Source organism: Panthera leo, chromosome E1 (genome assembly GCF_018350215.1).
Source record: "Panthera leo isolate Ple1 chromosome E1, P.leo_Ple1_pat1.1, whole genome shotgun sequence".
NCBI lineage: Eukaryota > Metazoa > Chordata > Mammalia > Carnivora > Felidae > Panthera > Panthera leo.
In genome coordinates, this window is record NC_056692.1 from 56,017,598 (window position 1) to 56,041,742 (window position 24,145).

The 24,145-nt window shown below is 45.8% G+C and overlaps 1 protein-coding gene across 7 annotated transcripts in view; it reads right to left on the reverse strand.

Annotated features, from left to right (window-relative positions):
• The window catches only part of RNF157 (ring finger protein 157), a 96,097-nt gene that overhangs the window by 22,374 nt on the left and 49,578 nt on the right, over positions 1–24,145 (reverse strand). For all 7 annotated transcript variants that reach the window (XM_042917254.1, XM_042917248.1, XM_042917253.1 and 4 more), the window contains 2 exons: positions 6,519–6,607; positions 370–516 (listed from right to left, as the gene is read on the reverse strand). In XM_042917254.1, the coding sequence (XP_042773188.1) occupies positions 370–516; positions 6,519–6,607 (236 nt within the window). The remainder of the gene's footprint in view (positions 1–369; positions 517–6,518; positions 6,608–24,145) is intronic.

The following is a 24,145-nucleotide window of genomic DNA, read 5'->3' on the forward strand; positions in this document are numbered from 1 at the left end:
GTCCCACGCCTGGCCTCAGTATCAACGGGCTCTAGGTACAGAAAAGGAAAGGAAATATTTCCTTCTAATGTGTCCTTTGCTCTTGCTTGGGAACGCTGTTAAGATTATATGTCCAACCCACACATCCGCACGAAGGTGGCTTAACAGATTTTTAGCAGCATCTTGATGAAATGAAAGGTTGTGCCATCATCTGCCGCTGCGCAAGCTGGCCCAGGTTGAAGGGAAAAGGCAGAGAGGTGGGGCTCTGCAGAAGAAAGTCTGAGCTCAGGAACCAGATCTCACCCGGTCCGTAGGTTTTTTCCCCACAGGTGAGCGCGGAAGGCTCGCCTGTCTGGGAGGGACGTGGCTCACCTGGCCTCTCGTTCTTACCTGGCAATCCCGTTCTGGAACTCTTCCGTGGCCTGATAGTAGATGGTGATGGCCACCCGAGCGTCAGTGTCAAAGGTGAACTCCACATTGTAGTGGACTTTAGCTCTGCCTGCCTCTTCTCCCAGGGTCTTCACTTCCTCGGCACACCTAGAAAACCAGGAAGACGTGGCGTTTGGGAGCTCGCAAACCAGTTTTCAATTTACCTTTTACAAATTTTTACACTTCATACATCGTGAGCTTCTCTCCAGGGTCGGAAACTTAGGCCCGCACCTTCATTTCGAGTGATGGCTGAACACCCCGTGAGCACTGCTGTTGGGCATTTAGGTGACTTCTGATGTTTTGCGGTGTTATAATGAACATTTGTGCACTTGCCAGACCTGTTTTTCTTTTTTTTTCTTTAGTTTTGTTGTAATCGAAGTTACTAATCACATAGCTTCGTTTCCACGGGGCTTGTTACTATCATAGCAGGCCCTCCCCCCTCCTTTCCCCCTCTTCAGAGACAATCTTTACCTCGTTTAGCTGATCATTGTCGCACTTACCTATTTTCTATACAACATGCTTAGATTATCCTTTTTATTTTTTTAAATGTTTTTATTTTTATTTTTGAGACCGAGACAGACACAGACACAGAGCACAAACAGGGGAGGGACAGAGAGAGAGGGAGACACAGAATCCAAAGCAGACTCTAGGCTTTAAGCTGTCAGCACAGAGCCTGACGAGGGGCTCGAACCCGTGAACGGTGAGATGGTGACTTGAGCCGAAGTCGGACACTTAACTGACCGAGCCACCCAGGCACCCCACGTGGATCATTCCGGACTCTTCAGTTCCAGGTGCTAGCCGCTGACTTCGTACTATGGGAACCAGGATTTCTTTCTCTTTCCTCGCGCTGCCCCATATGTAGTACCCACCCCCCGCCCCCCAGTACGCTCTATCTCAATTCTGCTAGTTCAGCACATCCGCGTCTGTCTTACTGTGATTATACAGACGTGGTTCCCAGCTTAGCCACAGAGTAATCTCTGAGTATTTTTCTTTCCCTTTTTCTTAAGAGTTTGTGCTCATTTCTCTTTCAGTCACTCGGTTTCCTCGGTACTTTCTCACTAATTCAGACCCTAGCCCTCTGCTGGCCATCCGTCTAAATCTCTCCATGTCCAGAAGTGCCGGGTGTTCCATGCATTTTGTCTTCTTGAGGGGGGTCCTAGCTGGACCCCAGGCCCTCTGTGCCTGGGTGCAACCACCCGGAGCCACCCTCCCCCCGTTACCCCGGGAAGTCCCCTCCACCTCTTTCCTGCATCTCCTGGCTTCTTCTTCCTTGGGGCACGCTTTCACTGTGGCAGAGCACCTCTTCCACTAGCCTCCTGAAAAAGGACGTGTTGGAGGGATCAACTTTTTGAGAGATTTTATTCTACAGTCACACCACACTAAAAGTTTGGTTGAGGGGCGCCTGGCTGGGGCAGTCGGTTAAGCGTCCGACTCTTGATCTCGGCTCAGGTCATGATCTCACAGTTTGTGAATTTGAGCCCCGCATCAGGCTCTGCACTGATGGCGTGGAGCCTGCGGCTTGGGACTCTGCCTCTCCTTCTCTCTGCCCCTTCCCTGCTTGTGTGCTCTCTTCTCTCTCTTTCGCGCTCTCTCTCTCAAAATAAATAAATACACTTAAAAATGAAAAGATTGGGGCGCCTGGGTGGCGCAGTCGGTTAAGCGTCCGACTTCAGCCAGGTCACGATCTCGCGGTCCGTGGGTTCGAGCCCCGCGTCAGGCTCTGGGCTGATGGCTTGGAGCCTGGAGCCTGTTTCCGATTCTGTGTCTCCCTCTCTCTCTGCCCCTCACCCGTTCATGCTCTGTCTCTCTCTGTCCCAAAAATAAATAAAAAACGTTGAAAAAAAAATTAAAAAAAAAAAATGAAAAGATTATTTGGTTGAATAAAGAGTGCTGGGTCGTAAATACTTCTAAAAAGCCATTTGAAAACATTGCTGCATCATCCTCTGGCGTCTACACTGCCTCAAGAAGCCATTCCAACTGCTGGCCCTTTTCCCTCTGATACATAATCTCTGCCTTATCATCCATTGAACTCAACACTCCAGTAGTCCTTTTTTTTTTTTTTTTAATTTTTTCAAATGTTTATTTTTGAGAAAGAGAGAGACAGAACATGAGTGGGGGAAGGGCAGAGATGGGGAAACACAAAATCGGAAGCCGGCTCTAGGTTCTGAGCTGTCAGCACAGAGCCTGACACGGGGCTTGAACCTGTGAATGGTGAGATCAAGACCTGAGCTGAAGTCAGACCCTTAATCGATTGAGCCACCCAGGCGCCCCTCCAGTGGTCCGTTCAATTTAGAAACTCACGCCCTCTGGTTCTGGGAAATTTTCTTAAATTAGTTATGCCGTTAATGATGATTTCCTTCCTTCTATAGTCTCTGTTCTCTTCCTAGAACCATTATTGGATACGACACCTTGTAAACTGGCACTCTACGCTTTGGATCTTTCTTCTTCTATTTTCTGTATCTCAACCTTTTTGGCCCACTTTCTAGAAAATTTCAACTTTTCTTCCTCCATTCTATTGACATTTTCATTTCTGCTGTTTGTGAGTCTTGTTTATTTCCTAAATGGCCTGTGTCATTGCGTCCATGAAATAAGACAGCATCTACTGTCTCTGAGGCTACAAATGAGCTTTTTCTCTTCCTGCAGTTTTTATTTCCACTTAGTTATATTTTTTCCTGTTGGTTTGTTTGGCCCGTATATTTTGTATTTTTTTTTTTTATGTTTATTTATTTTTGAGACAGAAACAGAACATTGAGTGGGGTAGGAGCAGAGCGAGAGAGAGACACAGAATCTGAGGCAGGCTCCAGGCTCCAAGCTGTCAGCAGAGCCCGAGGCGGGGCTTGAACCCACCAACCGTGAGATCATGACCTGAGCCGAAGTCGGATGCCTAACTGACTGAGCCACCCAGGCGCCCCTCTTTTGTCTTCAAGTAGGCTCTACGCTGGATGTGGAGCCTAACTCGGGGCTTGAACTTAGGACCCTGAGATCAAGATCGGAGCCGAGTTCGAGAGTCGGACACTTAACCAACTGAGCCCCCTAGGCACCCCTTGCCACCGTCTTTCATATTATAGGCACTCCCTATGCATCTAGGAATCTTTGGTTGTCTGCTCATCTTTAAGAAATTAAATCTCCGATTGGAACTCGGAATGCATGGTGGGGTTTGGGGACCCTGGGCTTCCCCAGGGACCAATCCGGGTCTTTGGGGGAATCTCCAAGGCCAGTCTCTCTGGTCTTCCCATCTGGGAGGCTCCTGCTCCTCAGAGACAGTGTTCCTCTCTTTGGACAAGGGCCTGGCAGCCAGCATTCTGGGGGCAGACAGTGTTGGGTGGTGGGCAGGCTGGAGGGTTCAGCATCCAGTGTGCCTAAATTCCCTTAGCCCCCATCTTTAGTACTGGGTCCAACTTTAGCTGTCCCTGGGTCTCCCAAGTCCACAGAGTCTCTGTTTTAACTTTTCACTGAGAATCGCCTGCCAGCCTTCTGCCAGGGTGTGCAGAGGGCAGCTCTGGCTGTGTGGCAAAGAGAGGATCTGACCGCCTCTTGAGCAGGCTTCCCACCAATGCTCTTCATGTTAGCCTTGCACCTCGATATCCAGAGGTCCTGGTACTGCCATTGCCTGAGCCTTTGGGGGGGGGGGGGGGGGGGGGGGGTCACAGTTCCACTGGGTGATTCTCAGCTTTTCCTTTGGCTCACTTGGGATCCTGATTTCACAGGCCTGCTGTATTATTTAACTCGTACCATTTGTCCCATTCCCCCACTTCTTCTGGATTTATGCTTTTTAAAATTGCTTTTTTTATTAAAAAAAATTTAACGTTTATTTTTGAGAGACAGAGTGCAAGCAGGGGAGGGGCAGGGGGAGAGGGAGACACAGAATCCGAAGCAGGCTCCAGGCTCCGAGCTGTCAGCACAGAGCCCGATGCGGGGCTCGAACTCACAAACCGCAAGGTCATGACCTGAGCCGAAGTCAGACGCTTGACCGACTGAACCACCCAGGCGCCCCAGGATTTATGCTTTTGAAAAAAATGTTTGTTTATTTATTTATTCTGAGAGGGAAAGAGAGAGCATGAGCAGGGATGGGGCAGAGAGAGAGTCAAAGAGAAGGAATCCCAAGCAGGCTCTGCACTGTCAGCACAGAGCCCATGCGGGGCTCCATCCCACAAACCATGAGATCATGACTTGAGCTGAAACCAAGAGTCAGAAGCTTAACAGACTGAGCCACCCAGGCGCGACTGGATTTATGCTGTTGAAAATTCTCTTATTAGTGGGTTTTGACAGCAAGTGAAAGATGTTCAATCCTCCATTTTTACCTGGAAATCTGTGAATCAGTATTTACCCTATTCTCATAATCTCAGAAAAACAGACCCGAAACACCCTTCACCTTAATATTTATTGAACAGCAGGTGTTTTCTTCCTATTATCTTGCTGAATTCTGACAAGAGCCATTAAAGGTAAAGTGTGGTGTAGCTCTCTACGTTACGGACGGGAAAGGACTTATAGGGTGAGGGAAAGCGGAGAGAGTGGCCGACAGCCGCTGGCTGTCGCGGGCCGCGAGCCACTCTGCTGCGGCGGGAGCTGCCCCACGGAAGGTGAGCACCCGCCTGCAGGCTGCTCGGCGCACAGAGCAAGCACCTCCTTGGCTGCCTGGTCCCCAGAGTTGACTCCAGGGCTGGGGAAATCGTTGGGGAAGCAGTCAGAACTTCAGGGACAAATGAAATACTGTATACAAATCAGGAGAGAAACACAGAAGTAAATTAGTGGTTGCTTAGGCCTGAAAGAGGGGTTTCAGGGAAAATGTGGAGTCACCAGCAGTGAGTTCAGGGTCTCTTTTGGAGGTGATGAAAATGTGCTAAAATTAGATGGTGGTGATGACTGCACAACCCTGAATATACTAAAAACCACTGAATTGCACACTTTAAACGGGCGAATTGTACAGCATATGAGTTACGTCTTAAAAACGATCAGAAATAAAACTTCCTACCGCTAACAGGACTGACCTATACGGGCATAAAATGGACTCATGAGTCATCTTCCTTGTCCGTTCAGAAAAACCTGAGATCTGTGATTTGCCCCAGCCAAAGCTGTCTTCCCAGGGGACCAGTGGGCATCAGATTAGCATGCTACCTGGAGGGCAGCATCAGTGTAAAAGTTACACTATCTTACGGACTGTACAGAGAAGGTAAATGTTGAAGATACTTAATAATGATGATGATGATTAACCAGACAAGGACACAAGGAGTTCCTCTGAGGAAGGACACATGAGATGAAGAATAAATTAAAAAGTAAATATAAGCAATAAAATAATGCTTTTATATTCCAACTGCAAATATCCCATTTTTCCACAAGCTTGCTGAGGTAGCTGCAAGATTCACTTTTTCCCCTCAATAATTTTATTTATTTATTTATTTTGAGAGAGATAGGGGCGCCTGGGTGGCTCAGTCGGTTAAGCGTCCGACCGGCTCAGGTCATGATCTCACGGTTCATGGGTTCGAGCCCCACGTCGGCTTCTGTGCTCGCAGTTCAGAGCCTGGAGCCTGCTTCAGATTCTGGGTTTCCCTCGCTCTCTGCCCCTACCCCGCTTGTGCTCTGTCTCTTCCTCTCTCTCAAAAATAAATAAGCATTAAAAAAAAAAAAAAACAAAAACAAAAAAACTAAGAGACAGCGAGCACGAGTGGGGTAGAGGAAGAGAGAGAGGGAGAGAGAATTCCAAACAGGCTCTTTGCTGTCAGGAGCTCAAACTCATGAACCACCAGATCATGATCTGAGCCGAGATAAGAGGCTCCGACACTTAACCGACTGAGCCACCCAGGCGCTCCAATATATATATATATATATTTTTTTATCATAAAACAAGAATAAAGACTGTTTCTGGGAAAGGGGAAAGTCTTTCATGAACACAGACTCTCACATAAAGTTCTGGACAATCTGGATGCGGGAAGACCTAATCTACGTGGACAGGGGCTGCTCGATCACTGCCAGGGCAGTTCACATCCTTGAGGCCAGGGGAATGAGATTCTGGGTCTGGCAGCAAACTGCTCTGCTAGTCTCTTGAGGGGTGGGGGAGGGGAGCTGCTCCGCACCTAGAACCGGGCCTGAGCCCCAGCCCCAGGGGAACTTACTTTACAAGTCTTAGTGTGTCCTTTCGGATGTTGATCAGGCTTCTCAGAGTCTTCACAGGTTCTTGGGGAGGTGGGGCGGCATAAGGAAACTGTCGGAAGCAAAGTGAGAAGGCAGCATGTTTATAGAGACCAGTCACTGTCCCCGGCTGGTACACAGCTTCAAGGCTGTCAAACAACAGCTTTGCGAGGTGAGACGGGAAGGCGCCACTCTCCTAACTAAGTGAGGACACCCGGACCTGACATGTTAAGTGAACTTGCCCAAGGTCACAGCTAGTGGTAGAACGGAGAGTCAGAGATTCGATTTGGCGTCAAAAGGGCAAGATTTCTCTGCTTTTTCCATTAGATGCAGTTCATTTGAGTCAGGATTCGAAATGTGAGTAACTAATAAAAACTCTCACTGAAGTTCCAAATACCAAAGGACATACTGTGGCCGAGTTAATCACAAAAGGCTTTTCCATCTGACCTGAGACGACAGGGAGCCAGACCTGTGAGGTTTTTCCTTCAGTGAAGCCACATGGTGTCTTCGGGATTTAGGGACCGTAAATAAAAGAGAAGCCCATCCTGTGTACAGAGCTGAGGCTGCAAACAGTGAAGAACAAATTTTCCCTGCAGCTGGTTATATAAAGCAGAGTCCTTTAAAATGTGAGCCAAGAGCTATTTTGGGGTCCTAAGAGGTCTGTGCTTGCCTGTCATTTACCTTATGCTTTCACTCTTGCCCCACTTAGAGGGCTGGATTTGGAGTTCTGTATGATGATAATGTGATAAGAAAGGGAAAACAGTAGAAACGTTAAGCGAGACTTGCTTTCAGACAGTTAAGAATGTTCTAGTGTTACCTGGACAATATACGTTTTTTACATATAATTCACAGAAAACCCGCCAGTCTCTGTAGCTTGGCCAAACTGTGGTCCTCCTAGGCTCTAAGAGTCTACCTCCTAGTGCTGGGATCAGAAAATAGGATGCCCACATTATACTCTAATTGTGCCTTCACAGATTTTTGCTGAATGTGGCTCTTTTTCTTGGGAAACATAATTTAACCCGCGGTATGTGTGATTTTATGTATTCAGTATGACTGCTGATAATTCACTTGTATGAAATGGGACCCTTAAGAAAATACATTCAGTCTACAATCATGCGCCTTCAGATTACCCACCTTGTGGGTATTAGATAGCAACATTTTACTTTTTCATGGATACATTAAACATGTAGCCTTTTAAAATACAGGGTGGTTGGCTTTTCTAATTATAAAGCAATACGTGTTCAAGCAGAAAATCTGAAAAACACACAAACACTACAAAATCAGCCATAATTTCAGCACTCAGCAACACCAAAGTTAACACTGCCGAATATGTCTCTCCAGACAGGCATCTACCCCCTCACTCATCCATCTGTCCATCTCCCTGTCTACTTACCCACCCATGTCTGAATCTCTGCACTGTTTCTGTGCAGAGATATCTATACAGCCGTGCCCACTAATTTTTTCCGTTTCTCATTTAGAAAGATGCGGTAAACACTTTTAAAGTCTGTAATCAATCTGTCAATGTGGCTACACACATCAGAGACAGCAGCGTACTTTCTTTGAAAAATTCCATATTATTCAATGCTTTCCATTGGTTTTCCTTCTTCTTCTTTTATTTGTTGTTTTTGCCGATACCAATGTTGTGGTGAGTGCCTTGTCCCTACATTACTGCATGCTTGTTTGATTACTTCTTTAGGACAAATTCCTAGAAGTGGAATTACTGGATCAAAGAGTAAGCATATTTTGAAGACTTTAAAAAATATTTTGCCAAATTGTTTTCCAGAAAGCTGATTCCAATTTTGCTCTCCCACTGGCAGCGTATGAGGGGGCTTTTCTATAGGAAAGCTTCAATTCTAGTTCAGATCCTCTCTGTGGCCTGTTCCCCTCCCCCCCCCCCACTTCCCTAGGCTGTCACACTAAAGGAATTTAAAACAATTTTAAAACAAGCTTAAGCAAAAAGTAATTAGGCGAGAAAATCCGACACAAGTGCTAGTCTATTCTAAAGCCAAAATAAATGACTTTGGGATTAAAATTTTTTTCTGGAGTAGCAAAGTTAATCATATTCATTTGCACAGGTACTTGGGAGTTATCCATAACTCCTGAGTTTAAAAAAAGAAAAAAAAAAAGGCGATTCTTCCTTCTTTCTTCACCCTTTACCCTCTATACCCCCAAACAAAGAAAAACAAAAGGAAAGTGAAAAAGAAAAACTAATGCTCTTCGTCCTCCACCTCGAATAATCCCTGAGCCTCAATCCTCGGTCATAAAGGTACTGACCTCAGAGGTTTTGTCCATCAGTCCCTGACCAGACCAAACTTAATTCTTTGTCCACTCGTCTTTACCTAAACCCTGTCTTCGTTATGAAGAGTGAAGCAGAATCCCCGAAACTGCACTTAGGCGTCCCTCGTGAGGCTGTTCAGTTGATGTGCTCCAGGATGATGCCTGAGGAACAGGAAGGCATTCCATACGCCCACCTTGAGCTTGAGGCAAGAAGTCAGGATATGCCCTGCAGAGGCTCGACAGTCTTCCTCCATCGGTGGGCCTGGTGGCATGCTTTGTCCAAGACAGAAAAGGCCATTTCTTCCCACCGACTGGGCTAATTGTGCCAGGGCACTTGTATCTAGTGGTCTTCCTTGTCACCACTCACTCCCGAGCTCAATGGATGGTTACCGAGTGGATCCTGAGTCTACTATGTGCCAGGACCATGCTGGGTTCTTTGGATATTTTGTTTTTCATTTTACTTTACTTGATTGTGGTAAAATACACAGAACATGAAAATGTTCACCTTCACCATTTTAAGTACACGGTTTGGTGGCCTCACGTACATTCACATGCCGTGCTTCCATCGCCACCATCCGTCCCCAGTTTAAATACATTTTTATTCAATAGGCTCAACACTGGGAGACGTGTTTGCCATGCACACCAGATTGTAAAGTCCCGGACGAACTCAAAAATTATGCTGGCTGATGGGATAAATGAAGAAAGTCAGTATTAACATCCTCACTTTGCAGATAAAGAAACTGAGATTCAAAAGATTGTATGATTACTGAAGATCCAGGCCTAATAGCAGAATCAGGATTTGAACCCAGAACCAAGAGTTCTGGTTCTTTCTCTTGTAGCTGCCTCAGCTAGTGCAGGGCAAGTCTATGGGTTGTTCTGATCCCGGGAGTATTCTAGGAACCTGAGCAGAGCGTAGAGAGCCTGACCGTTAAACACTCATTGCAGAAGGCACCGCATCCTGCTCAGGTTCTGCAAGTTACAGTCGAAACTCTGGATTCCATCCTTACGCTTACTTAGCCAGCAGTACATACAAAAGCATACCTAATGCCATGCTCCTTTTAAATTCTAACAGGAGTATCTAAGGTCTTCTCAGAGAAAAGCTTTCTTGGAGCACAGCATGACAAACTCCTTTTGTTTGTAAGATCTAACAGCACCTGCAGGAGACACAAATGTACATTCAGGGTATGGCGGCCACAGCAGGGGCAGTCACTGCTCCTCTCCTGCCCGAGGTGCTCAAACGCATGGCACTGAGAGAGATTTCTAGAGCACAGTGGGTTCCTCTAAACTATTTTCAAAGCACAAAGATGGGTACCCATCCATTCGACACTCTCGCTTCATCCTGAGTACTCCGTGCTAGGCCTGGGATTCAATGAGGGACCCGGCACACCTCTCCTGGTCCTGCTTGTAAGGGGCCCAGAGCCGTGACAGCTTTTGTTGGGCCACTGCGCTCACTGGCCTGCTGCTTCTGCACTGAAATAAGACCAAATCTCAGAATAATTTAAATCCCAAACACCTCATGTCCAGGATAGGAGTATGGTACAGGCTCAGCCAAATGAACCCTTTCAATGAGCCCCAGGGGACTGCCAATCAGGGTTCCCTGTGAATACTGAGCAAGTTCCTCTTTGGCCTTTTATCCTGGTGTTCATCAGTTTCCTTTTACGTTAGCCTTACGCTGGCCAAGTGCCACCTAGTGACCAAATGTGGAACTGCCAGTTTAGACTCAACAGAAGCATGCGTTGCTGGGTGTGTGTGTGTGTGTGTGTGTGTGTGTGTGTGTATACGTACAAAGTATACACGCGTATATATGTGTGTATGTATCAACCATATATCCTAGACTTCTAAACCATTCTAATTTTCAAGTATTTTGTTAAACCACCCCAACGGATGCACACATTTTGTCGTAGAAAAATATGGTCACAAGGCATGTAAGGTAATAGAACATCTTATTTTAGTTGTAAATTATTAGGCGATTCCCAGTAGTCTATAAAAAGGGCTATAGCCATTCATAAAAATAAGCAATTAACTTCAATAAGAAAGTTTTTAAGTACATAATTTGCTAACGTTTACTATTAGATTTAGGCCTGATCAGATGCATACAGCCTCCCAGATTTGGCTGTGGGGGGGCTCCTTCAAGGTGGTTACTGTGTCCTTTGACATGCCCCCATTGTTTTCTGAGCATTTCCTTACTTTCTGGTCCCACAAGATATTCCAGGTTAATCTTGTGTTTTTCTCTGATCCCCGGAATTGTTCCAAGGGGCCCTGGGGTTCTTTGAGAGAAGTCTACCTCATGCCATGACTTAGTCACTAATCGTTCACTAATGAACACTTGGTCTGTTTCTAGTTTTCACTATTACAAACAGTGATGCCATGAACATTCCTTGGAAGAAATCTTAATAGAAAAAAGAAAAAAACAGGGAAGAAAAAAGGTGGGGGAGAAAAGCAAATTCAAATGCACTAATGCAGTTTTTATTTAGGAAAGCAAAGGCCCCAAATGCCAAAAACCTGCTTCCAAAGAGAGAGGATATTATTTTAGCCAATCTTCAATGATTAAAATAGAAAAGAACTCATCTAATATATTAGCAGTCTTGTAATATTTGTACTAAAGAATCAAGTAATAGTTACTATGGAAACCGACATCTGGGGTCAGACGAAGAACTCATTTACAGCACTACAGAAACCCTGTCTTTTATAGATTTTTTGGATTTTTATATGTAAATGTCACCTCCTTTTTATTTGATGTCTGCTTATGTTCTCAGCTTTCGCTATTTCCCCTCTTCTCAGATGTGTAGTGTGTCCTAGACTCACCAGTGGGTATTTTTAGAATTGCGATGCTTTAGAACATTTTCTTAGATCGGTGTCAGGGGAGAACAGTTTAGTCTCGGCTTGAGTGCTCTGAAATGAATTTGCCTATTTACCAGCTGCAGCGCTGAGACAGACTGTATTGTCCCTGCTATAGACCAGAGCATCAAATAAGCTATATTCACAGCTGTTAAAAACCCCTTTTCACGAATCTCCCATCCAACCCTCGTGGGGAGTCAATCACCAGTGTAAAAAGACTGGCGATCACAAAGCTGACAACATACAAGACACTCTTTTCGCTTATATCAGAAATGTGAGGGACACACCAAGAGGGTGTCATACGATGACCTGAACACAAAGATGCTCTGTGTTCAGGGTTGGTTACCAAAGGAATCAGTCCAAGAAGGCAGCCTATTTATAGTCCGTTAACTCTTTTGCAAGGTCTCCTGGCAGGAAGCACACAGGACCAATGTCATGGCCATGTGACATCACATCTTATGTTGACCTTTCCCAAAATATTTAAACCCTAGTATGAGTGTGCCCAATTAACCAAGTCTCTCCAATCCCTCTAACCGGTGATAAGAAAAACATGGAAAATCCACTGCAGAGTAAAGCATCCACCATGAAACCACACGGATCTAGGTCAGTGACCATTGCTATGTACTGCTTTGGTGACAAATGAAACCTACTCGACTTTCAGTTCCCCACTGACAGAAAGCCCTCGCCAAAACCAGGCCCCTCCCGGGAAGGATCAGGATAAAGCACAACCCAATCCTACTGTGCTCCTAAAATAAAAGTACCTTCCTGAGGATGAGCTGTTTTTAGATATACAGGGTTTTGCCTAACACCAGCTAATTTTAAGGGGGGTTAAAAGGGAAGAAGTAGTGCTTTTATTAAAGCAGACACAGTCATCTTTTCCCTCCAGGCAAGTTGGTAAATAATGACTAATGGCCAGAGAAACTACTTTCAGACAAGCACTCCATTCCAGACGCCTGACTTCCGGATTTCATCTGGTCAGAAGACTCATAACCCAGCTCACAAATAAGAATCCACTTTTAAGCAAGAGATTTTGAGATGCCTGACACTGTATGCGAAGAATGTGTCCAAAGAGACAAGCAGCAGCATTAGCTGAAATAGGTATTTTAATACACAACACCTATTTCTCCCCCAATGAAGCATATGAATGTTCTAATGCCACCAAATGCTAGTTTTCTGGTCATTTTTAAAAAATGTTTACTTCCTTATTTTTAGAGACAGCGTGTGCACGTGGGCAAGAGGCAGAGAGACAGGGAGACAGAATCCCAAGCAGGCTCCTCACTGTCAGCACAGAGCCTGAGGCGGGGCTTAAACTCCCCAATTGTGAGATCATGACCTGAGCCGAACTTGGGATGCTTAATGGACTGAGCCACCCAGGCTCTTCGTTTTCCAGTCATTTTGAAACAGGCATTTTCAAGAGGCCAATCCCTAAGAAGGGCAAGAGGAACAAAGCCTTCTTCATTCCATATTTCAAAAAACAAAAAACTGGGGCGCCTGGGTGGCTCAGTTAGTTAAGTGTCTGACTTTGGCTCAGGTCATGATCTCATGTTTCTTGAGTTCAAGCCCTGCATCAGACTCTCTGCTGTCAGTGTGGAGCCTGCTTCAGATCTTCTGTCCCCCTCTCTCTCTCTGCCCCTCCCCCGTGCTCTCTCTCAAATAAATAAATAAATGAATGAATAAAAAATAAACATAAAAAAAAAGCAAAACCAAAAAACTGTAAACTGCTCTGCTGTCTTCCTGTGCCCCACTGAAATATACTGACTCTAAAACTATATAAATGAGGTCCAAGGTTAATCACAAGAGTTGTCAAGTCTCTTCTCATATTCCTGGAAAGAAAATATGCTCTTGCCTGAAAAAATGGCAGTATGAAATACGGAAATAGTTAAGTTTATAAGCCAATCAGTTACAGGATTCTCATCCCTGGTGCGGTCTGGAGACTTTGGCGAGGCTATCCATTCACAGATACAGCCCTAGGAAGAACGCCATTACTCTGAATCGGTGACCCTAATGAGATTTTATTTTCTTTAGCTAACCACAAGATATGGAAACCCCATATAATTAGAACAAAATAGCATGCAATAAAAATCTATAGCTCATGTCTGATGGTTTTAATTTGTAAGTTATTAACATTACGATCTGTAGTCTGCAGCTAATTTAACAAGGTGATGAGCTCCATGTTGCCCTGCTAAAGTTCCAAAAGTTGTGAGAGCTCTGATTATTCTTCAGCCACTCCTTAGTAGCAGTGAATACCCAAGGTTCCATAACCCAACTGAACTACTTTATTTGGCTCATATGAAAGTCTAAGCTCATTTAAGTACTGTATATAGTGAAATCTAGCAGCTAGAACTGTAACTATTGTCCTGGATGGTGAGTCTCAGAGACAAAATGCACATATTACAATAAACCATGTTCAGAGTCCGGCCTGAAGTTCGATTTTTGTCACTGGCTTCCCTCTCTTCGTGGGATCCGTCCCCGTCCCTTCCTTGGCCTCCTACCCGAGATCTCTGCACCTCTCTGTGCCTGTCATCTCTCAGCCTGTTCTTGCAAATCTCCACTTCTTCAGCCACATGCTTTAACATCTCCAATTTTCCTATTCCCAGCAACCGTGTCTCTATGGCTCTTCCTCTTTTTACCGATTTCCTGCATGCTGTGAAGACCCTGAGCTTCTGCTTGTATTTCAGGGCTTGTCAGAGGTGATTCCAGTTCATCAAGAATAAACAGGTGTCCTAGTGTTAACCAAAAGCTTCCTGAGACTAAAGACGGCCAAGTTCCAAGTTGAACCATGGTGCAACACAAAGATGGATACAATGGATAATAATTCCCCAAGAAGCACTACACCATCGCATCTCCCAACATCACGAATCTGACTCCTAGGTCTGTAATTCGCGGCCATGAACACAAAGATCCTTTAAGCGCCGGATAATAATCTGTTCGGAAAGGACAGCTCCATAATTACGTGGGCAGTGAAAAGTACAGCAAGGGGATTTAGTGGCTGGCTTCTAACAAATAAATTATGGAAGAGGAAAGGCGTATAGTGGGCAAACCTGACAGATCCCACTTGGACCAAGTGATCAAGGTCACCATCGCCAGTAGTAAGTCATGAGCTATCAGGTACCTCTGAGGTGATGCGATCAGAGGAGCACTTCCCTCTGTGGTACTCTTCCCCCAAATCTGCAGCCTTGGTCTAATTACCAGAAAACCCAAACCAAGGGAAGTTCTAGAGAATATCTAACGGTACATCTCAAAATTGTCACGGTCGTGAGAAATAAGGAAACACTAAGACGCTGTCACAGATGAGAGGTGACAACCAAAGGTGATGTGGGATCCCAGATTCGATTTGGGAACGGAAAAGAGACATGGAAAAACTGGGGTGGTCCTAATAAAGTCTGTAGGGTTTTTTGTTTTGTGTTTTTTTTGTTTTGTTTTGTTTTTTTAATGTGTGTGAAAAGAAAGCTGGGTAAAGTCTGTAGTTTAAAATAGTAATGCACCTGTGCTAATTTTTAGTTGGGATAAATGTACCGTGGTGTGTAAGAGGTTAACAGTAGCAGGAGCTGGAGGAAGGGTATTATGGGAATTCTCCACTACCTTTACAATTCTTCTGTAAACATAAAATTATTTCTTAAACAAATGTTTATTTTTGAGAGAGCGAGTGGGGGAGAGACAGGCAGAGAGAGGAAGAGACAGAGGATCCCAAGCAGGCTCCACACTGACGGCACCAAGCCCAGTGCGGGGCTCGAACTCACGAACCGTACGATTATGACCTGAGCCAAAGTCAGACACGTAACCGACTAAGCCACCCAGACGCCCAAGGATAAAATTCTTTTTTTTAAATAAGTTCAGGTGGCACCTGGGTGGCTCAGTCAGTTAAGCATCTGCCTTCAGCTCAGGTCATGATCTCACGGTTTGAGTTTGAGCCCCACATCAGGGTCTCTGCTGTCAGTGTAGAGCCTGCTTTGGATCCTCTGTCCCCTTCTCAGTCCCTCCTCCGCTCATGTGCGCATGTGCTCTCTCTCTCAAAAATAAATAAATAAATAAATAAATAAATAAATACACAAATGGAAAGCAGAGGATCTCAAAGTGGAAGGTGCAGGTCCTGGCTCGTGTACTACTGGTTGTGTACTTTCAGATAAATCACTGTACGTTACTTAAGTAAGTCTCCATCCCTCACCAGTAAAATATGCCTCACAATTTGTGACATTAAAGGCTGTATTAATCAAGGGCAGATTAGGAAAACAGAAACCACACTGGTTACTTTAACAGAGAGAATCTATTCTAAGGCACGGGTTAAACAGGCACTGGAGAACTAAAACACGAGAAGGGGACCCTGAGCTGACAGAGGGTGACCTCAGGAAGCAGCTACCTCCTCTAAGGGCTGGGAGAACAGAGGAGAGAGTGGGGGTTATCAGATCCCAGAGGCCCTGTGAAGCTGGGCTCAGACTGCTTCTTCTTTTTGGATATAGCTGACAGAAAGAAATTGAAGATGACACAGACCGAAAGACAAATATTCCATGCTCATGGATTGGAAGAACTAATATCGTTAAAAAGTCCACGTTACCCAAAGCAATCTGCAGATTCAACGCAATCCCTACTAGACTTTTGAGGTGGGCCCTTCTCTTCCTCCAGCCCTTCCAGAGCTCCCTGTTGGTAGAGCCTGGCAGTGAGCAGCGGGTAATGGAGAAACATGACCCCTGGACGCCAGTACCAGCCTCTGGGGTGGTTAGGGGCCAGGAGACAATAGCTTAGCTATTAACTGTGAGATAGTTTTGTAGACAGTAAACTCGGCCCACAGGTATTTATTATTATCATTACTTCTATGAAGTGCTTAGGCTCACTGCGTGTTCTCTTTCTTTTAAAAAATATTATTGGGGCGCCTGGGTGGCTCAGTCGGTTGAGCGTCCGACTTCCACTCAGGTCATGATCTCACGGTCCGTGAGTTCCAGCCCCGCATCAGGCTCTGTGCTGACAGCTCAGAGCCTGGAGCCTGCTTCAGATTCTGTGTCTCCCTCTCTTTCTGGCCCTCCCCCCGTTCATGCTCTGTCTCTCTCTGTCTCAAAAATCAATAAATGTTAAAAAAAAAAAAATTTAAAAATAAAAAAAAATATTATTTATTTTTGGGGGCGCCTGGGTGGCTCAGTCGGTTGAGGGTCCGACTTCGGCTCAGGTCATGGTCTCGTGGTTCGTGAGTTCAAGCCCTGCATCGGGTTCTGTGCTGACGGCTCGGAGCCCGGAGCCTGCTTCGGATTCTGTGTCTCCCTCTCTCTCTGCCCCTCCCCTGCTGGTGCTCTCTTTTTCTCTCTCCAAAATAAATAAACATTAAAAAACATTAATAAACATTAAATAAATACTATTTTTTATTTTTAAGGCTGACGAGATACACTTCTAGTGTTTATAACATTTAACATTTTAGTAAGTAGAATATATGGCTAGGAACTACATTCTATTCTATTCTTAGAGCAACCTTTACTGCAAAGCTTGCTTATCAGTGTTGCCTTCTATAGATAAAGCCTATGTCTGATTGCCTTCTGTAATAATCAGGGCTATTTTATGTGATTGACCTGGTAAGGCCACTTGAGAGAATGCAGAGAGAGTGCTCCTTAGGGATGCTGGTGTGTACGTGTAACCAACTGCTGTTTGACTCAGAAGCCTTTGACTTTTATAGAATTTGTGGAACAGCTTCATGACAAAATAAGGCCACTATGCATCCCTTTCAAAGCTGAAAAAATTCACCAAATTTTTCTTTGAAATGCAACAACAAGAAGCACAGTTTCCCGTAAGGTGGGGTGTACGATGACAACAGGAAACAGAGGTGAGAGTGTGTGCGCTTGGCTTCAGTAGGTTTCAAAGAAATTTCGAGGAAATTCCTCCAACACAGAGGCTTTAGTTTCACCGCCGAATACCACAGCAGTTCTTAGCACTCTGGTTTGTCAAGAAACAGCATTAAACAACAAACCACAAGTTCAAGCGCTTTAGTGGCACCTTCCAAGTCCGCAACACTGATGTCATAGAGCGCCTTTCTCAGGGCTTCTGTGAAACTGTACGATTCACGATCACGTCCTCTCTGTGTGGTCTGTGTCTGCTCTTCCTGCGAGATTATAAACCGGAGGGAAAAATCCATGTTAGAGTTGTCTTTGTATGGCCCAGAGTGATTAGACCAGAACACGGACGAGACAGGAGGAGGTATCCGTAGAACGAATACAGGAGGAAGATCTTCAGAAAAGCATGTGTCCACGGTGGCTCTCAGGATTCTGAACATCTGGCCCTCGGGCTACGTGGCAGGCTGGCACAAACAGTGTTCACAAAATAACTGGACAACGCGCACTGCCACGTGTTTTTTAATAAAGGTTTGTGGGGCAACATTTATTAAGTTTAATGAGGCGTTAAGACCCTCCGGTCCTGCCAGTGAACTGTGTGCAAGACTGGAGAAGGAAAATGAAATTATTTAACGAACTGATGGCAACACCAGGAGCTGGAAGACCCGGTTTCGCGCCTCGGTTCTCGCACTTACTGATAAGTGAGACCTCGGGTGAGTAATTTATCGTCTCAGCCTCAGTTTCCTCATCTGTGAGATGGGATTTACAGCCCTGTCTATCTCCTAGGGCGATTAAAATCAAGTAAGAAATGTTTTAAAAATCATACAGTGCTATGAAAATACTGGTGATCGTTAGCAATCCCTGTTAGTGATAATACTGTCTCTTCTTTAAAGAATTCTACCTGTAATGCAATTGTGGACACAGGCATACTTCGGAGAGATTGTGGGTTCGGGTCCAGAATGCTGCAATAAAGCAAGTCAAACGAATATTTTGGTTTCCCAGTGCATATAAAAATGATGTTCACACTATGCGGTAGTCTCTTAAACACGGAATAGCATTCTGTGTAAAAAAAAACAAAAACAAATGATGTACATACCTTAATTTAAAAGTATTTTATTGCCAAAGAATGCTAACCATCTTCTGAGCTTTCGGTAAGTCATAATCACTTATCCCAGATCACCACGGCAAATACGATAATGGAAAAGTTTGGAATATTGTTAAGAATTACCAAAATGTGACAGAGACATGAAGTGAACAAATGCTGTTGGAATGTGCTCGACGCAGGGTTGCCATAAACCTCCAATTTATTTATAAAAAACTCAACGTGTGCCAAGTGCAATAAAGAAGCACAATAAAACGAGGTACGCTTGTGCTTAGAAAAAAGAACGTACAAATGAAACGTCGGCAACTTGATCCGCCTCTCTTAACTGTGAATCCCGAAGCACTCGGAGTAAATACAGTTAGGATGCATCTCACTTTGCTGTGACCCGGGAGAATTATTCTAAATGTGCCACTTACTCTATCGGAATTCTAACTCCTGGGAAGAGTAAGCTCCCAGGGAGGTACGTAAGTTCCTACCACAGTGACTGGTAGGCTCTTTGAGGTTCTCGGCTTGTGATTAGACGGAAATGGAAGAAGACACTGGCTAAAGTAAAATGAGAGTTAGGCAAGCTCTCCTCTTGCTGTGGCCCTGGCGGCCGAACACACAGGACTTCTGCAGCATGACCCCAAACAGTCATGAACCAATGAAGAAAACAAAGCACAGGTCTGGGATGAACAGCTTCTGTCCTGCAGCGAGACACATGCACCCGTTGCTGAGGAGCTGGGATTAATGGCTGTGACCGAGGGCTGCCCGTGACCGAGGGCCGCCCGTGACTGAGGGCTGCCCGTGCAAAAGCCAGGCTGACCTCCCACCCCTCCCACCACCACACTGGGATCTGTGCCTCTCCATGGTGCCTGTCCACAAACAGGGGCTCCCTGAGCTACGTGGAGACCAGGCCTCAGAGAGAACGCTGGCATATCTATGAACCCCCGCTCCCTTCCAAGATATATTCTTTTTTAAAGTCAGGCTTATTGGGGCGCCAAGGTGGCTGAGTCAGTTAAGCTCAGGTCAGGATCTCGCGGTCTGTGAGTTCAAGCCCCGCATCGGGCTCCGTGCTGACAGCTGGGAGCCTGGAGTCTGCTTCGGATTCTGTGTCTCCCCCTCTCTCTACCCCTCCCATGCCCATGCTCTGTCTCTCTTTGTCTCTCAATAATAAATAAATGTTAAAAAAAAAAAAAGTCAGGCTTATTGAGATATGATTTACATCAAAAGTAAAATTCACCCTTTTCAGTATGCAGTTCTATGAATTTTGACAAACACATACAGTTGTGTAACCACCATCATAATCAAGATACAGAACATTTCCACCACCCCTAAATGTTTCTTCATGCCCTTCTGTGGGCACCCCCTCCCTGCACCCCCAGGCCCTGGCAACCACTGATCTGTTTTCTATCCCTATAGTTTTGCCCTTTCCAGAATGACAAGACATATTCTTTACAACACTTACATAAAATAGCCAAAGGCCTCTTCCAACTCGCACACAACGCTGTGTGTTCAGTTGCCTTATGACCCTCTTGCGTGTGCTAGGAGGGAGAACCCAGGGTCTGAGGCTTACAAAGGGCAAGAAAATTCACTGCTTGAGAAGCCTACACATGGTCTCCTGAGAGCAGGACACATCCTGGCGGGAGGGGGAGCCGCTCTTTAAAGTCCAAAAACAAAGGCCTCATTTTAAACTGTCCCTGTGTAAACCTCCCAGCTTCCTCTTCCCTGACTGCACAGCATTAGACACAACTTGATTTCCTTCCGGTTTAGATGAATTTCTGGTGTTAAAGGAAAACGTGAATTACCGTGGCTGGAACTGGATATAGATGAGTAAGAAAATTCTGCTAGGCTAAGAAGCTTGAGTTTCAATAGAATATTCTTCCTGTCAGATCTGGCTTGACCTCACACTGAGTTATTTGGGCCTTGCAAAAGACTGAAGTTTTACTGAATTCTGCAGGAAGCGCTCAAGACCTAGGCTGGTCTTGGGTTAGGGTTGAGGTTAGGGTTCTTTGCACACAAAGGAAATAATTATGTGACCTGATAGAGATATTAGCTAAAGCTACAATCATACTGCAATATAAAAATATATCAGATCAACACACTGCATACCTTAAACTTACACAATGTCATACGTCAATTATATCTCAGTTAAAATACATAAATTAAAAGAAAGGGAGAATGAAAGGCAAGCAGAGACTTTGTAAATATAAACATATATTTACATATATCTATCTGAGAAAGGACTCCTATTTTCTTAGTATTTCCTTACCAAGAAAGAAAAAGCAGATGACCTCGTAGAAAAATCAGATGAGCTAATGGAAAAGATTTGAACGGACACTTCACAAAGGAGGAATCCAAATGGCCAATAAACAAACATAAAGGTGCCCGTCCTCATGACTCATCAGGAAAATGAAACTTAATTCTTGGGGCATGTGGGTGGCTCAGGTGGTTAAGTGTCCAACTCTTGATTTCAGCTCAAGACATGATCTCTCAGTTCATGAGATGAAGCCCCACTCTGGGCTCCATGCTGACAGCGTGGAGGCTGCTTGGGATTCTCTCTCTCTCTCCCTCTCTCTCTCTCTCTCTCTGAGCCCCCCCCAACCACTGTCTACCAATTTGTGCTTTCTCTCTCTCTCTCAAAATAAATACATAAACATTTAAAAGAAAAAAGAAAAACAAAATTAATTCTACACACCCACCAGAATGAAAAAGAAAAAATATGAGGTGCTGGAGATTTCTAAACCATGCTGGCTGGAGTAAAATTGGTGTCAAAACAGCGTTGGGAAACGGTTCAGCAGTTATCCACAACAGCGTCCTCCCGTGCCCTGGCAATGCCTATCCCAGGTATACTCGGAACAGACGTGGGTCCACGTGCGCAACAAAATACATACAATGGGATGGGCACAACGGCACTATAAGCGACAGCCCAGAACAGACGGCCGAACGCTGTAAACCGTAGGGTGGATAAACTGTGGCGTACTCACACAGGAAACACACATGCAACAAGCACAATCGCTACATGCAATGAGGTGAGCAAATCTCACAAACACTGAGTGAAAGGAAGCAGACATAAAAGGGCCATATGCACGGTTCCACTGACATAAAGATCAAATCAGGAAAGAAGAGAGGACAGTGGCCAGGCTGAGTTACAGGTAGTGATAGGAAGGGGTATCAGGGCAGCTTCTGGGAGGCTGGCCCTGTTCTACTTCTTGATCTGGATGCTGGTCATAGAGGTGTGTTGGCTTTGTGAAAATCAGGTGTACATACGATGTTACCTTTCAGTGTATCTGTTATACTTCAGGAAGCATAATTTTTACTTTTATTTAAAAATTTTTTTTAATCTTTATTTTTGAGAGAGAGACAGTGTGTAAGAAGGGGAGGAGCAGAGAGAGAGGGAGACACAGAAACTGAAACAGGCTCCAGGCCCCAAGCTGTCAGCACAGAGCCCGACGCAGGGCTTGAACTCACAAACCGTGAGATCATGACCTGAGCGGAAGTCGGACGCTCAACCGACTGAGCCACCCGGACGCCCCCAGAAGCATAATTTTAAAAGGACAAGCCAGCCCCATGTAAACAGATCCAGAATGATCTCCAAGATGTGCTACTCAATTAAGAAGCGAGAAAAAAAAAACCAACCAAGGGCTGAAGTGAGAATGGGGTGTGCAGTGACGCTCTAACACCCACCTCCACTCCCTCCCGGCATTCCCACTCTCCAGCTGCTGAGAATGTTGGCCACTGACAGCCCACGGCGGCTCCTTCGCCAGGAATCAGGAATCAGAGCCTCCTGGTCCAAGAAAGTGCCCTGGACTTCCCCTTCATCAGACCACCACAGGGCAGTCAGCAACCAGCGAGACCTGGGCAGGGCATACGAAAGGCCAGGCCCTTTGCCTCAAGGTAGGGCGACGCTGTGACCCAACTTGTCTTCCAAAGCTTCCCAAGGAACCAGGCCGAAGCGAGTGTCTACCAAGACCCCACCGTTGTTCAGTTTTGCTCCCCTGCCCCATCTGGCTTCTGCTGTCCCCGTTCTCAGGACGCCTTCCTTCAATAAACAGATTTCACAAAGGTCTCCGTCTCACGTTCGTTTCCAGAGAACCTGGTATCAGCAGCTGCCTAAGGAAGCGGACTCTGCGGGTGCAAGTTGGGGGTAGGTTACCTACCAGCCAGACGGCAACGAGGACCCATCCCCCGACACGGTCCCTGGCGTGTTATGGTAAGTGTACCACTGGCTGCCTTACGGGAAGTGCAAGTGAAATTGTTCCGATAAAACTGTAGAAGTGGGTGGCTATTATTAAGATCCATCCATTCACCAAAACAGGAGAAAGTCTCGGACACAGCAGTCAACAATTTAAAGCCAAGTAGGACAGGCAGTCAGCCTCCTTTGGCAAATTTTAAAGACCGCCACTTCCTGCAGCCACAGGACCTAACTGCAAGGAGTGGAGGACAAAAAGAAGGCTGTGCTCTTAGCCCAGGTAAGTCTATGAAGGCAAAGTCAGGGCTCTGATGGGGAAAGAGGGGCCTCTAAGGCTTGAGAAGGGGATATCTATGTATACTCACTGGAGAACCATGAACCCCAGAGTCCCTCGACTCCCTCTCCTTGGAAGACAGGCGACACAGCGCTCTCACACAAGACAAGCCCCTTACAAGACAGTGCTTGCCCTGCAAAGGACCTGCCCATCTTCCGTCTTCCCCCATGGCCGTAGACCATAATTAGGGTCAAATCTCAGCATTATTCGCTTGGGGCCCGCTAGGCCTGCTAAGGGGGGGGGGGGGGTGGTGGCACGCGGATTTTTATGTCAAAGATGCGCAGGCCCAGGCTAACACGGACACAGATAGGACTAGAAGCATACGTGGGAGTGGTCCGAGGGCACTGGGGCAAGGAGTGTGGAATATAAAGCTGGATGAGGGACAGCCCACTGGTTACGGGGACATTCTCTCGTGACACAGAATTAGCACCTTGGCAAGCTCCCTGGGTCTAACGTGTTGGGGAAGGTGGCCTCTCGGGAGCTTAGAAAAGCAACGGACCATACTAAATGATATCAGAACTGGTGCAGCAGTCGCCGGAAGAAAAGATCAAAGGCTTGCAGGAGCAGGTACACTAGGATGGGTCTGCCACACAGGAAAACCCACCAGCTGGCCATGTCCTGTGGGGGAGCCTAGAAGAGTCCAGTTACCAAAGCCTAGATGCCGCCGCTTACACTGGTTACCAACGTGAATCCTGCCTCACGTATCAGGGCCTTCCTCTTCCTTGGCCCTGCAACCCGAGACGAGACCTCCATCAAATCTCATTTGGACAACTGGCTCTCCTTTACCTGTCCCCACAACCCCCTAAATCATCTTCTACACTGTCATCTGAGTGATCTCTCAAAATGTGTATTATATGACACCCAGTTTAAAACCCACTAGTTGGGACACCTGGGTGGTCAGTTGGTTGAGCATCCCCACTCTTGATTTCGGTTCAGGTCATGACCCCAGGGGTTGTGGGATTGAGGCCCAAATTGGGCTCATGCTGAATGTGGAGGCTGCTTAAGGTTTCTCTCTCTCTCCTTCTGCCCCTTTCTCCCACTCATACTCTCTCTCCAAAAAAAAAAAAAATTTTTTTTAAACC